Source organism: Manis javanica, chromosome 1 (genome assembly GCF_040802235.1).
Source record: "Manis javanica isolate MJ-LG chromosome 1, MJ_LKY, whole genome shotgun sequence".
NCBI classification, from domain to species: domain Eukaryota; kingdom Metazoa; phylum Chordata; class Mammalia; order Pholidota; family Manidae; genus Manis; species Manis javanica.
Window position 1 is genome coordinate 49,591,644 of NC_133156.1, and position 14,059 is coordinate 49,605,702.

The following is a 14,059-nucleotide window of genomic DNA, read 5'->3' on the forward strand; positions in this document are numbered from 1 at the left end:
TAACCGGGAAACAAGGAAGCGCCACTGAAGGTTTTTAAGCAGGGATGGGGACAGTTCTTCATTAAATGTTGATGAGAATCTTACAACGAATCCAGCACACCAACAGGAATAGGCCTTCCTTATGCTGATTTGGAAAGCCAATTAAAAAATAACCGATATTTTAATGATTCACATTTACATGTAAATTTTCATTTAATAAAGCTGCAGACTGCTGCTCTCTCCCCATATGCCTCCTCCTCACTCGGTTCTCTGCTGTTAGGAATAAGCCTTGTCTCTGCACACATGCAGTGGGGCAGAAGATGCACAGGTAAAGAACTCCAAGGCAGCCGGGCTCCCTGGGGGTACGAACCTGGTGCCCCTGGAAACCCAGAGTTCTTCCTTCAGCAGGTTTTCCCTGTCAGGGCTTCACCTGTTTGGGCATCTTTTGGGGACTTATAAACCTATCAGTCCTTCAACATTTTCATTAGCAGAGGAAGCTGGGCCCTGTTCTTTAGACCAAGAGGGCAAAAGATTTTCCCCACCAGTCTAATATCACAGGAAGCCAGGAGGACCCCTCAATCTCTTGCTCTGTGTTCTAGATGCCCAGGCTAAAAGAGGGCACTTGTGGGGCCATGGGATGGATGACTTGGGGGTCAAAGGGCATTTGGGTCTGGTCCCACTGCTATTGCTCAAGGTTCCTACCCATCCCTTTCCTCTCTTCTCCTCCGGTCATTGCCCTGAGCCTCTGTATATCCCTCCCTACCCTCTGTAAACATCAGACAGTCTTGGTGGTTCTTTCCAGCATGGCTTAAACCAGTTCAGAAAGCTTGAAACTGTTATTTAAAGGCAGAACAGTTTAGTCAAATGGACATTTCAATAGTACCCTGATATACAGACTAGATCACACTGGAGCTTCTTGGGCCAAAGTGGTGAGGTGGCAGGGGAGCCCAGCTTGGTTGCACCCCTTTGGGTAAAACTGCAGTATTTCCAGGATCTCTTGCTTGGTCTTAGTGCATCTCCACATCAACATATGTTTCCAAGGGGTGGAGAGAAGTAGTCATCTCCATATCAATAGGTAATTACCAGGGGTAGCAGGGCAGATCTGGACCGGAGAGGTTGGGTGGGGCTCCTTTTGCAGCCAGGTCATGAGAGACATGGGCGAGCAGAAGTGGACGACTGCTTGGAGGCAATAAATGGCTTTCTCCCACTTTATTTCTCTCTTTGAAGGATTTCAGTTTCAAAGGTATTTTGCCCTGGGATTTGCCCTCTGGAGTTAAACCCCCAATAACCCGGGCACTCTGACAGAGTTTGAACATTACCAACTGCTTCGGTTTACTCACGAGGAAGCCAAGGCACAGAGGTCAGTGCCTTTGTGCACACTTGGCAGAGGGGACTGAAACCACAGCCCCGTCGTGCCAACTTCTAGTGCTCTGCTCCCTCTCACCCCACTTTCAGAAGCTCAGAAATCTTCCAAGGAGGACAGACCATACTCAGTGAAAACTCTAAGTGCTGCCTCATTTTTACTGGTTTAACTAGTAACCAGCTTGGGGACCGCACCTTTTTGATGTGAAAAAAAACCCACATTTCATTTCCCTGGCCTTTCCTGCTCTGCTTGCTTGGGGTGAAGACAAGTGAGGAAAAAACAAACAAACCAATAGCTGAATTCTCCATTCCTGAGAATCAGTCTCTCTGTATGCACAGCAGTGAACCAGAGCTCTCCTCAGAGAGGAAACTATGAAATTTTAAAGTTCTGACTCTTGCCTCCCCTGCGGGGCTAATCCAGAAAACTTTACTTTTGAGTTAGTAATGATAATAATAGCAGTGATCAAAGTACCTCGCACATACTTAACAAGCACTTATCACATTGCTATTATTCTAAGCATTTTGGCATAGGTTTCAATTTCTCTTTCCTATCAGGAGAACACAGAAAAAAAAATAAACCAAACCCTTCCAGACATCACTGCAAAATGCTAATTCCAGCTTGAAGGGCAGGCATAATGGCAGGAGGGTGAATTGTTATGGAGCTAATATGTTCTGATAGACACATGTGCATAATTAGAGGAACCCATAACAAAAGGGGTCATGCCACTGGTCTCTGGAGGCAGGCAGGTCCTCTGTGCCATAGTTTTGGCAGCACAAGGGTGCCCTGGGCTGGCACAGAAGGTCTAGATAATCTTGGGGTTCCTCTATGTTATTATCTTACAACCTTCTTTAAAGAGACAGATTTCCAAACCTCCCCCTCCAACGGGAATGTAGCCATAAAGCGTTATGAAATACTAGGAGTCCTGGCTTAGGTCTGCACTTAGATGAACATTTGATGGGCACCTACTATGTGCACACCTCAACTTCAAAAACAATGAGGAGGCAGGTAACACTACTCCAATTTTGCCTACAAGGACACCATCATTCAAATACTAGGCACCTTGCTCATGGAGACAGAACTGGGATTGGACACCTCCGTCTGACTCTGGAAGCTTGTCCTATCTTTGCTAAACCACAGTGTTTACCCAGAGCAGCCTGTCTCATCACAGTCTTCCTGAACCCCCACCCCTCTCCAATATCACCCTGTTAGAAAGAAGGACAGACTTAGGGACCCAAGAGAATAGAGATGACATCTAAACTTTTTAACCATGGAAAGAAGATGGTGTCTTCCTGGTTTAAGATTGTCGTTATTCTGGAGTTCAATAGTATTTTATGTCAACACATACCATTTACTGGGGTCACGCTAAAGCTTTAGCATTAGTGAGGTGTTAGGGGTACAAAAGGAGTTGAAAGGCAGTCTCCTTTGAGATTTTGACTAATGCTCCATGTCATGTAGCATAAACATGTATATGGAAGTTAGTTTCTGAGTAACTACTTGTTTGAAGTGTTGAGTGTTAGATGGCAAAGGATTCACCAAGGGTATGGGATACAGAAATACAAGGATCCTCTGAGGACTCAGCTGGAGTGCTGGAAACAGCAAGCCTGGAATCCTACTTTATCAGCAAGTCCTAATTTCTGCCCCCCCGTACCTTGGAGTCTGCAGAAACAGGGCTAGCTGTGGGTTTTCTCATAACGAAAATATCACATTCCCTTTCCCACCTACCCCCTATATTTTAATGTTCAAGAAAGGAAAGAATGAAAAAAATGTCTTAACACACCCTACCATGCTGTTACGCTTAAAAATACCGAAAGGATTAAAACTGCCAGACCACATTAAAACTAATGGCTGGTTTGGTGGGACCCTTCATTGCCTTGGCATTGACCATTGTCTCGAGTAATAAAGAAGCATCACAGGCAATTTATTGGGAGTTATTCTCAAATGAATTGCATTTGCTGAGAAAAGCGCATTTAGCATTTGGTGATTCATATGTGGGAAACATTATTGCTCTGGAAAAGAGCTTTAGAATGAGTGAGATTTAGAGCCCAGGGGTAAGAAACCAAAGAGTTTAAGTTTAATTTAAAAAAAGCATGCATTCATTATGTATCTGTGTATGATTATGGATTTGGACACGAGTGCATCAGACAAGTTCTACCTAGAACCCAAACTGTTAACGGTGGTTATCTCTACAGTGAGGAATGGGAATGGAAAAAATGGGTTAAAGGGAATCATCTACATTTTTCAATAAAAAGTAGAGGAAAACAAATATATGGTCAAAAACATACACTTTTATAACTCTTGGTATTTCTGTATTTTAAGTAATTTTTATAATGAAATATCCATAGGTCATTTGTATGTACTTGAAAGTTAAAATTAAAAGGAGTGATTATTTTTTCAGAGCTTTATTGTCCCTGGGAGCAAGGTAGGGAGGATTTTATACTTTCTCACCAAGTCTTTTAAGCCTCTGTGCTCCAGGTGGCTGACGCCAGACCCTCTGCTGCTTGAAGGCCTGCGTCCATGCAGAACCACAGCTGTGGGTTGCTGGGAATGGTGGCCTCAGTCCTAGGACCTCAGGCTGAAAGGTAGATCATTGGAACATAGCTGCCTACTCTCCTTTTTCCTCGTAGCTGTTGCTGGCTCATCAGGGCGCAGATTTACACATAGCCTCCCAGTTACAAGACCTTTCTTATTGCCTTCAACACCTATATACAGAGAGGCAGAATTCTTTTGAAAGTTATTATTATACAGGTAACAGAAAAGAATCTTGAATACTTTGTTAATCAGAAGGCAAGGTACAAAACCGTATTAAAGTGTGATCATGTATATGCAGAGAAAAGGCCAGAAGGTAGGATGCAAAAATATTAAGTGTCATCAATTGTGACTTCTGGGTTCTAAGAAAATGAGTGACTTTAATTTTCTCCTTTTTTGATGGTTGGTCACGTTCAATTTTGCTCAAGTGATTTCAGTGATGGTATTATAACAAAGAAATGTATTTATTATTTCCTTAAAGCAATACACACAGAAAAAAAGACATTTTGGAAAACACAGGAAGGTAGAAGCAATTACCTGTAATACTTCTATTCAAAATAATCACTATAAACATTTTGTTTACTTTTTTTTTTCCTATGGATGCATTTGTATATATGTTTGTGTATATATATGTAAATAAATACATACAAATAATATATACAAATATACATCTTTAAAGAGAGATTGGAAGAAAGGTTTAGCTTTATACTCTTATTTTTTTCAGTTAATAGCACATCAAACCTGGATAGCTTTACACAGAGGTGGGAAGATTTTTCATTGTATAGCCTTTTATATCTTCTGAATTTGGAACTACTTGAATGTATAGCCTACTTTAAAATAGATTAAGATAAAACATAATTCCATGTTGTGTTAAGCATTTTCCACGGTATTACATTTTATATACTCATCTTTTTAAGTGGCTGCATTATATTCCTTGTGAACATTCTAGAAGGGATGGTGACTGTGTCACTCACCACATCAGTGGTGCTAAAGTCACCTCAGTCTTCCTGACCATCTCACACCCTTGTCCAGTCTCTCCCAATTTGCCTAAGTAGCATGCAGTTCACAGCTTGGTCTGCAGAGGACTGAGGGCAGATTTCCAGCAGAACTGATGTCACTCTATGGGAATGAATCCGATGTCAGGAAGGATGAGTCAGGAAGAAGGACAGGAGACTCCAAAGGGCCTGAATTAGCAGTGTCTCCAATTCCCAGACCTTTCGTGGACTGCACTGCTAAACCGAGAAGGGACACAATACTATGTATGGGTCCCCTCCTAAGGTGGCTCCAGGGACTTCTTTTGCTTATGACAAGAGGTTTTGGAACATCTATAATCAGGGTAACAGATTGTGCAAGGAGCTGCACTAATTGAAAAATAAAAAAAGGAAATTCTGAAGACCAGAAAACATGGCTTGTTACAGACGTTCCTGTCCTGAAGTAATATTAAAAAAACAGACTGGCTAATAAAGTTCACTGCAATTCTTCCTGATTACTCTATATTGAGAATGATAAAGGTGTTCAACCTCTATTTCAATTAAAAATTCCCCCCATGTAAGACCTACAGAGGAATTGCAGTAATTTCCTAGGCAGAGACGTACTCGTGGCAAACCTTGTGTGAGGAGCTTCCCAATAATGTTCCAGCACCGACCTAACCCCTAGCTTGACCTGCGGCCTCCTTACAGATACGATGGTCATGTGGAAACCACATCAGGGTACCTGCCCAGGCCTCTTGTTTTGTCTACCAACACACTCAAGGGCTTTTATACACAAACCCGTACCACACCCACAGACACCTGCCCGCCAGCCACACATTTATCATGCATGCGTGTGTAGGCAGAACAGCACCAAAGGCAGCAGGGACTCCCTGAGTAACGCTCATGCAGAGGACCAATAATGTAGAGCATAGTTTTACTTCTTGTGGACTCTCCCTTCACCTGCAACAGGTAGTGCAAACTGGTGTTAACTGGACTTGCACAGTCTATAAACAAAATCTGAGCCAACACTTTAAATTTGGGAAACTTATATAAACACCTGAATTTTTGGCTACTCTAGAAGACTCTGAATACCCATCGGTTTAGGCTCTCTCCTGCACAATGCTCAGTGGCAGCTGCCCTCTGCGGAAGGTGCAGGCAATTTTTATTTCGAGTTCAACATTGCTCACACAAGTCCCTGCTGCCTCTTCACACAAAGGTCCCTGTGTCCGCTGCCATTGGTCATTGGGCTTGCATTGTTGTTTTGCTTTTTTTTTATTTTACTGAAAAACTCATGACTTTATTCAGATTAAGGTCCTCTACAAAACTCTACAAAAAGTAGGGTTCTGTCACCTGTGTCTGTGACACATTTACAAAATACCTTTTTTAAAAAAAATTTGGTCAAATTATGAATGGTTGATTGAAAACTTTTCCAGTAAGAAGAAAAAAAGCATGGAGTAGTAATTTAAAGAACTCAATAAAAACTTCTATTTTTTATTTTAAAATAGTATACAAAGTGTTATTTTTTCAAGACTACCTGTATGAGGGAAGTATGTCCGTGCTGACTATCTGCACATCACTCCAGTGGACCAAATTGTTAGGCAAATTTGGGGATATTTATTGCATGTCCTGCTGTGTGTAGAAGGGACAGTCACTGTATAGTACATCTTTGTTCAGTAGTTTCAGGGCACGTCTCACACATTTTCTGTTCATTTTTCATTATTGAAATAGGTGATAGGTGATGCATTATTTGCTGCAGGATATCCTTACTTTCACTAGGAGGCAGATTACTGAAATAGTATTGTGGTGTCATTTGCATAAATAGTTCAGGGGAGATTTCTGAGGTAATCCTAATGTAGTTGTTTTCAGATATGCTGAACTTGTGGAAGTGAACCCACTCTGGCATCTTCTTGGTGATGGAGTAACTGGACAGTGGGTGCAGCTGAGCAACTTGTGTGTCAGCATTAAGTAGTTACCCGATCCGTCCACATCCCGAGCAATCTGCATGAAGTAACCAGACAGAAGAGCTTTTTTTATGTTCAGAGCATTTTCCTTTGAGCCAAAAGCAGGTTCTGTGCAGGGAAGCTCTATTCGCTTGATGATTTCTGAGAATTCAGCTCGGATAACATCTGCCATCCTGAGTGCACAACAGTTGAGGAAGTAATCATGACACCACTTTTCAACACAGTGCTCACTGGTGGAATTCAGTGCCATGTCTTGGTAGGCCTTGTAAATGTTGATGAGGGCAAAGTGGTCTCCTTCAGGATGTAAAAATGACTTCCAACAAGTCAAGGCAGCCTCCTCAGCTCCACGTGGCAGATGCGAGAAGCAATTAGGAGCTGTCACCATGGCAGCAACTGTTAGCATTTCATCTACACAGTCAAATTCACAGGATGCTAAGATAGACTTTGAAAGCTGGGGATCAAGAGGGAACTCTGACATGATGATTCCAAATTCAGAGAGATTTCCATCATTGTCCAGTGCTGCCAGATAATCTAAGTCTTCCAAAGTCTGCATCAAACTTTCTGGTGCTGGTCTGTTCAAGAAGTCACAGTGGCCTAAGCCTGCGATGTCTATTCTTTTCATGAAAAGCACCATGCTGGTTAGGTTGGCTTCCTGCATCTCAGTGGGCTTGAGTGGCCGCATGTCTTTGGAGGCAAACTCTTCAGAGTATAGACAGAAAAGTTTTCCTGAAGAAGATGAGCCGAGAATCTGCTTGCGGGTCTCTGCTTGGCTTTGGCTGATGGGCTGCATGACCAGTGAGTTCGCTCTTATTCTAGGGTTGTACACCTTTCTTCTTTCCACACCCACATCAATAACAAATTTGACTGTGTTGCTCCAGATCAAAAACTCCGCAGAGCTAGCAGTTAACACCACTCTTCTCTGATAAACTTGGCATCTTTTTTCTGTTTCATCACTTGGCCTGAACAACGCACATTTCTCTTTTGGATACAAAAGAACCACCACCAGCTCTCCAAGATTTGGGTTTAAGTTAGATCCTTCTTGACAAACAATTTCATAGGCTTTTTCAATATCTTGTTCACAGGCCAGAAAGACTACAATGTCGCCTTTCTCATCAGATTGGTGAATTTCAAAGATAAGGTGTAAAACAGACGGGAAATGCTCCTTCTGAGCCCCACTCAGGTACACACCTCCACTGGGTGCTTATTTTTCACTTCAATGAGAGGCACGTTTCCATAGTAAGAGCTGAGTTTGCTGATCAGGTGAGGTGAGGAATTAATTACGAGCTTCAGTTCAGGTCTTGTTACTAACACCTTTAAGAAGTCCGAGCAACATGTCAGTGGCCATACTTCTTTCCTGTATGTCGTCCAAGATGATGACCCCATAGCTACCCAGAAAAGGACTGGACATCATTTCCCTTTGCAACATATCATCAGTACAATACCTGAAGATCACTGTCTTCCATTTTTGAAGATGAGCATTGGAGGGAAAGCAGTTGTTAGTACGAACCAAATGAGCCATTTAGGCATCTGGGAGAAGAACTGCCCCCAGAGTCTGCAGCAGCTGGCGGGGACAGTGCACCACTCCTTCCTTCCGCTGTCAAATGTGTAGGACATCCTCCACGGTACACTCATGTTGGTCACTGGGGATCTCAGTATCGTTTCACTGGTAGAGCAGTTCTCAAAAGGGATCACGTAGCCAACTTCATGGCCAATGTTAACATCCATTTCATCTGCTACCCATAAGGTGAGCTGGACTGCAGTCTGCTTGTGGACCTGTGTGCATACCACACCCCCGTGCTCGTAGCAGACAGAAAGGCAATATTCAGCATACCACTGAGGAACCTGAGAGGTCTTACCACATTTAGCATCTCCTGAAATGATCACAATTTGGTTTTGAAGCAGATTCTCCATAAAGGAATATTTTTCTTTCCATATTGGAAGATCTTCTCTTTCTTTCAGAAGTTTATAATACCGTGATGAATACGGCAGTCCATCAAAAGGGTTTAACTTCCAAATTCTCACAGGCCAAGATCCCCTCCTCATCTGCATCACTGGAATCGAGGGATTCAGGGAAGTAGCGTTTTTCAGAGGAGGAGTTTAGACTTTCCAGGTCCCCTTCCATCTTGTCCAGTGGTGAGCTTAAACAGCTGGCATTCTACAACCAAGTTTCTCTTACAACATTCCACTGCAAATAGGGTTGAATGTCTGCTTATTTAAACTCAGATGTCCCAGGCTCTAACTTGTGTTCCAGGTTTCAGCAAGTTGAATTGGTCAAATCTGCACCTGCCCTTTGCTGTGCTGCCTACTATGCTCTCTGCAGCACACTGAATGATTGTCAATAAACCACACTAAGAAGGAGCAGAATTTAGACCAGAAACTTATTACTCACATGTCCTTCTTCTAATCACTAGTGTTTTTCTCAAAATCCAGTGTTGCTAGAAATAAACCTTTTTTCATTTTACCCAGGTGAAAACTGCCGCGGCGGCTCCCGAATCCCGGGAGGGAGGCGCGCGCCCGGCCGCCCTTCCGCCCTCGGCAGGCCGAGCTTGCCGGACGCACGGACCGACGGACCGACGGACGCCTCGCGACAGGGGCCCCCAGTCCCGCGCTCCAGAAGTCTGGCGCGGGCCCCGATCGCGGCGCGAGGGCCGCCTGAAAGGGCGCCAGCGCCCGACCAGGCCTCCGGGACAGAGTCTTCAGCCGGCGGCCGGGCCTCCGCCCTCGATCAGCAACCCGGGCTCCGCGCTGGCCCTCGCGCGCGCCCGCGGCTCCACCTGTTGTTTTGCTTTTTGTAGAGAAATAATTTTATTATGTCTGCCCATTTCACTCAATTACTTTACTTGAAGACATTTGAGCTGTAATCCCTGGCCTAGAGTTTTGGGTGTATGGCCTGAAGATTTATTTAGGCATTATCAAAGTAAGATACACAAAAGAAGAAAACAATGCCTTCTGTCCCCTTCTCCACTGTGCTCAGTCCCCTAACTCAATTCCTCACATCAAAACTGGGTTTTGGTCTGGGTTTGAGCATGTTCCTTAGGGACTGGAGTTCGTGGTATCCCTTGGCCAATACTCCAGGCCCGTCTACATAGTTAGCTGTGCTTTCCATTCGTCTCCCAAACAAGCCTTGCCTTCCGCTTTGCATGAGCCGTTTCAAACCCATCAACTTAATTTGTTACAAATGTGCGGCATTCCCTTTCTTGTTAAACATGGACAGATAGGTGCATGATTTCAAAGCTGAGACAAGCACATAATCAAGTGATTTTGTCCAGAACCAAACCATCTGGGCTGAAAACAAGCTCCTTAAAATAATTGTTTTCTCCCCTTGATGGTGGATCACGTTAGAGTATTTAGCTCTGGCTGATTCGGTCTTGCTACGTTGATGAAGTCTGTTTACTTACGTGGTAATGGAACTAAAGGTTCAATGTAACTTACTCTCTGATGTCATAGACAAATCAACTTCAAGACTAAAATATCTAAGTGTACAGAATTTCCATTACATTAGCTTGCTCAAATTGTTTAAAGAAATATTTTTATCCACAAAGACACACACATATGTTTATACAATCACTTGTGCACATCTGTATGTTTATACATTTACACACATATTTGGCCATGCATCAGTGATGGATTAAACCATCACAGGATACTTGCAAATTTAGATGGTAATAACAAGGGGGTCTGTATACTTGATCAAAATGACCTCTGCAAATAGAACCTCTTTTAGAGCACAGTTTAAGCTTTATCTCTGTACAAAAGGCATCGGGAGCCCACTACGAGACTGTGCGGAAGTCACAGCCCCTTATCCCTCCTTTGTAAAGAGAACACCAATGAGAATCTTAGATGGTGGGAAATGGAGAATGTAGCCTGATGTTTTGCAGCAGGTACAAAAGCAAAAGCAGAAAAGCTGTGTTTAAAATCAAGCAGCTTCTCCACTGGTTTGATGAAAGCCAGGCTCCTCTCTCTGCCCTTACTCTCATCTCAGCCTGACTTCCAAGGACAAATAGTGCACATTAATTAAATGCCAAATGATTATTTAAAACACTTGTGAAGGAATAATTATTAGGCATGAAACAGATATTTGCATGTTAGCCTGCAGTGCACACATTTTGGATAATTTACAGGGTATTGGAGCTATACAACTATCCTGCTAAATTCCCCCTTCTCTCTACAATCTCCACATGCTGGTATAAGTAGTGCACGTGGAAGAACAGCTGCACTGAGGATTTAACTTATTTTCTCTCACTTATCATTAGCTCCCAATGGGTTTGCTTTTAATGAAGAGTCTCTGATTAAAAATGGGTTTTTGCAAAATCTAAATTAAATGCATAGCTTAGGAAATACTTTCCTGAAACAGTCTCACCACACTAAGTCTTGTTAGCATAGTAAAAACATGTACATGCACTCTAGTAATAAGAAGTGGCCATCATTTAACCATCCTCCGGTTACTTCCCTAAATAATTCCAGCCCTTGACTTCAGAATAAAGGAGGTTTATATTACAGTGTATTTGATGTCAGGATTAGAGTGGGGAGAGCCAGTAGTTCAGAGTAGAACAGATTCAGGTTCAAGTCTGAGCTCCGTCACTTTTTAGAGAAACCTTTTTCTCATTGTGTCTTAGCTCTCTTGTCTCATTTATCTTAGAGAGTCTTAGAGAGGATTCAATATAAATAACATTTTAAGATTGTATGAATAAATGCTGGCTGCACTTCAACTTTTGAATTGATTAATTTGCACAATGACCACTACCATTTCTCAGGCACTGAATATGCACCAGTTTTTCACACTCTCCCCATTTAACAGACAAGAAAAGAAAGCTAGAGCTATGTGAGGCAAGAGGCAGAGAGGCCTTACATCCCATAGCTAGGAATAGGAGAGGGAAGAATTAAAACCAGACCATCTGACTTTGAAGTCAACCCTCTTTACCATATGCTGCCTCTACACTTCCTCTTTTTTGATTTCGCTCTCTCTTTTCCCACACGTACAGCCAGAAAAGTTTGGGTGTGCATTCCATACAGACTGACAGTTGAATGTGCATTATACCCTTTAATCCTTACAATGTCTCTGTGACATATTTTACACATTTTACAACTAAGAAAAGTAGGATGCACATATCTGTGTATGGCTCCTCAACTAAAGTGGCCAAGTGGGGCTGTTAACCCATGTCCAAACCAAACCAGAGCCCTTGAACTTCCTGTATGGCTCCCCTTATGCTCAGTCTCTGCTCTGCTGCCCTGGTCCTCCTATGCTTTCCCAGACCCGTTCTCCCTCTCTTGGTGCCTATCCAGCCTGGATGCATCTATTACAGTTCAGCCCTACCTGACCAGTCTCCTGATAGGAGATTCTGTTCTGTATTCTGAAGCACTTAGAAGCCAAGATCAGCATTTAATTCCAGACTGGCTGCTATTGTTCTAGGCATTTTAGGTTTGTTGGTCTCTTTTCTCCCTAATATGACAACAAACTCCTTACACCTCTGTCACTGCATCCTACCCAGTGCTTAACACCTTCAGAGCCCCATACATATCCATAGTAATGCAACTGGTTGCTGCTAGTTTGAGAAGCTCTACTGCTCTTCTGTTTAGTGACTGGAAGACCAGATTTAAAAACTGCACCATTAGTTTTCCCCTAACTCAGTTGTTTTTTTTTGAACTAACTTGTGTATAAATATTTTTAAATTAATACATGTTCATGATTTTTAAAAATCCAGATATAAAACAAAAAGTAAAATCAATGTCTTTCATCCTCACTCTGACCTCTGATCTCTTCATCTATTATCTTGTTATTTTCTTGTGTATATCTTTCTTGAAAATGTTTATACATATACTGGTATCTATACATCTTATTTAAAATAGGCACAAGTAAGTATACACAGTGTTCTACATTTTTCTTTAACTTAATAGCACCTTTCAAACTCAACTATATCTTTTCCATATCTGCACGGGCAGCTCTTTTAAATGATTACATATTATTCCTTCGATATGGATGTACCATAAACTATTAACTGGTCCCCTATTGAGGGTTGCTTCCAGTTTTCCGGGACGACAGTGAACGTCAAGGGATATATATCTTGGACTGTTTGGTGAATGTATCTGTTAGAAAATTTTGTAGCAGTGCAATTGCTGGATCTAAAAGGGTATGTGCACTTCAATTTTTGAGAAAATATTGCCCAAGGGGTCTCCAAAGAGGTTGCACTAATCCTATTTATTTTGAGTGGTTCACATGGACTCTGCTCTGTAGGTCAAAATCCCCAAGGAGTATCCCAAACAAGAGCTGATGCTGTGGGCTGCATCAGAGTCTGTCAAGGGTTTGGGAAAAATGTAATCACGGTCAGAGAGAAGAAGCTCAGTACTGAGTTGTCATCTGCATGTAGAAAATGCAGAGCACAGACTGAATGGGTGCCTTCCACCAGCTGCTGCACTGTTACTTAAACTTTCTGGGAACAGCCTTTTAGTAACTGAGGATGAATACACTAGTCCTCCTGAGAGGGAGGAAACCTGGCTTCTAGTCCCAATGCTGCCATTCATTTGGCTGTATCACCTCCAGCCAGTCCCTTCTCCTCTCTGTACTTTAATTTTCTTATCTATGACATAGGTGCACTCAGTCACAAACTCAAATACATACTCATAGGGTTGAGGCAGAGAACTAACTCAGTGGCTGGGCAGAGATGGCCTCAAACAGGGCAGCACGTGCTCCATCTAGGGACTGAGCCGAACACCAGTCCAGGGTACTTGGGGGTGAACACAGGGGCCCATTGTTGCTATATCTCTCTGTTGCCAGGGGGAATCCAGAAACATATTTCATGCAAACTTTCTAGATTTCTTTCCCTAGATTTTTAAATACTAGAAACTGATTACAATTTTGAAAATTCAATTTGATATTTACAATTCAAAAATCTCCAAGTTCATAATACACAAAAAGAGAAAAAGTAAACTTCTCTTCCAGGCTTCATCACCACCGTTTAACTCTTTACTCTGCAAACTTGTAGTCATCGAACATTTATCTGGTCTTTCCTGTGGGCATTGCATTTCAGGCTAATGAAATAGCTCAGTGTTCTGAGCTTTTCTTTATATATGAATTCTAACTAATAGAGGTAAATAGAGTGGTAGAAAAAAATCATGTTTTAAACTCCAATTAAACAGTCATCAGTGAATGCTAAAATTGTTAAGTTAAAGGTTGACTCAGGATGCCAAATTATTAGTCACAGATTATTGCTGGTAGGGAGGGTAGAAAAACAAGTGACACTATGTCAGGAGTATCCTGATGT

General features: G+C 42.4%; 2 protein-coding genes and 1 long non-coding RNA gene across 4 annotated transcripts in view; 1 reads left to right on the forward strand and 2 right to left on the reverse strand.

Moving 5' to 3' along the window:
• The window catches only part of LOC118967787 (uncharacterized), a 62,300-nt gene extending 48,684 nt beyond the window's left edge, over positions 1-13,616 (forward strand). The window contains exon 3 of the long non-coding RNA XR_005055019.2: positions 9,267-13,616. This is a non-coding gene — a long non-coding RNA (uncharacterized lncRNA). The remainder of the gene's footprint in view (positions 1-9,266) is intronic.
• The window catches only part of SLIT3 (slit guidance ligand 3), a 596,734-nt gene that overhangs the window by 214,817 nt on the left and 367,858 nt on the right, over positions 1-14,059 (reverse strand). The window lies entirely within an intron of this gene.
• On the reverse strand, positions 5,469-8,815 carry LOC108396092 (putative pre-mRNA-splicing factor ATP-dependent RNA helicase DHX32). The gene is given in 5 exon segments (XM_073231989.1): positions 5,469-6,786; positions 6,789-7,988; positions 7,991-8,112; positions 8,114-8,256; positions 8,442-8,815. Coding segments are annotated over 5 exon segments (2,034 nt in total). The 5' UTR covers positions 8,712-8,815; the 3' UTR covers positions 5,469-6,487.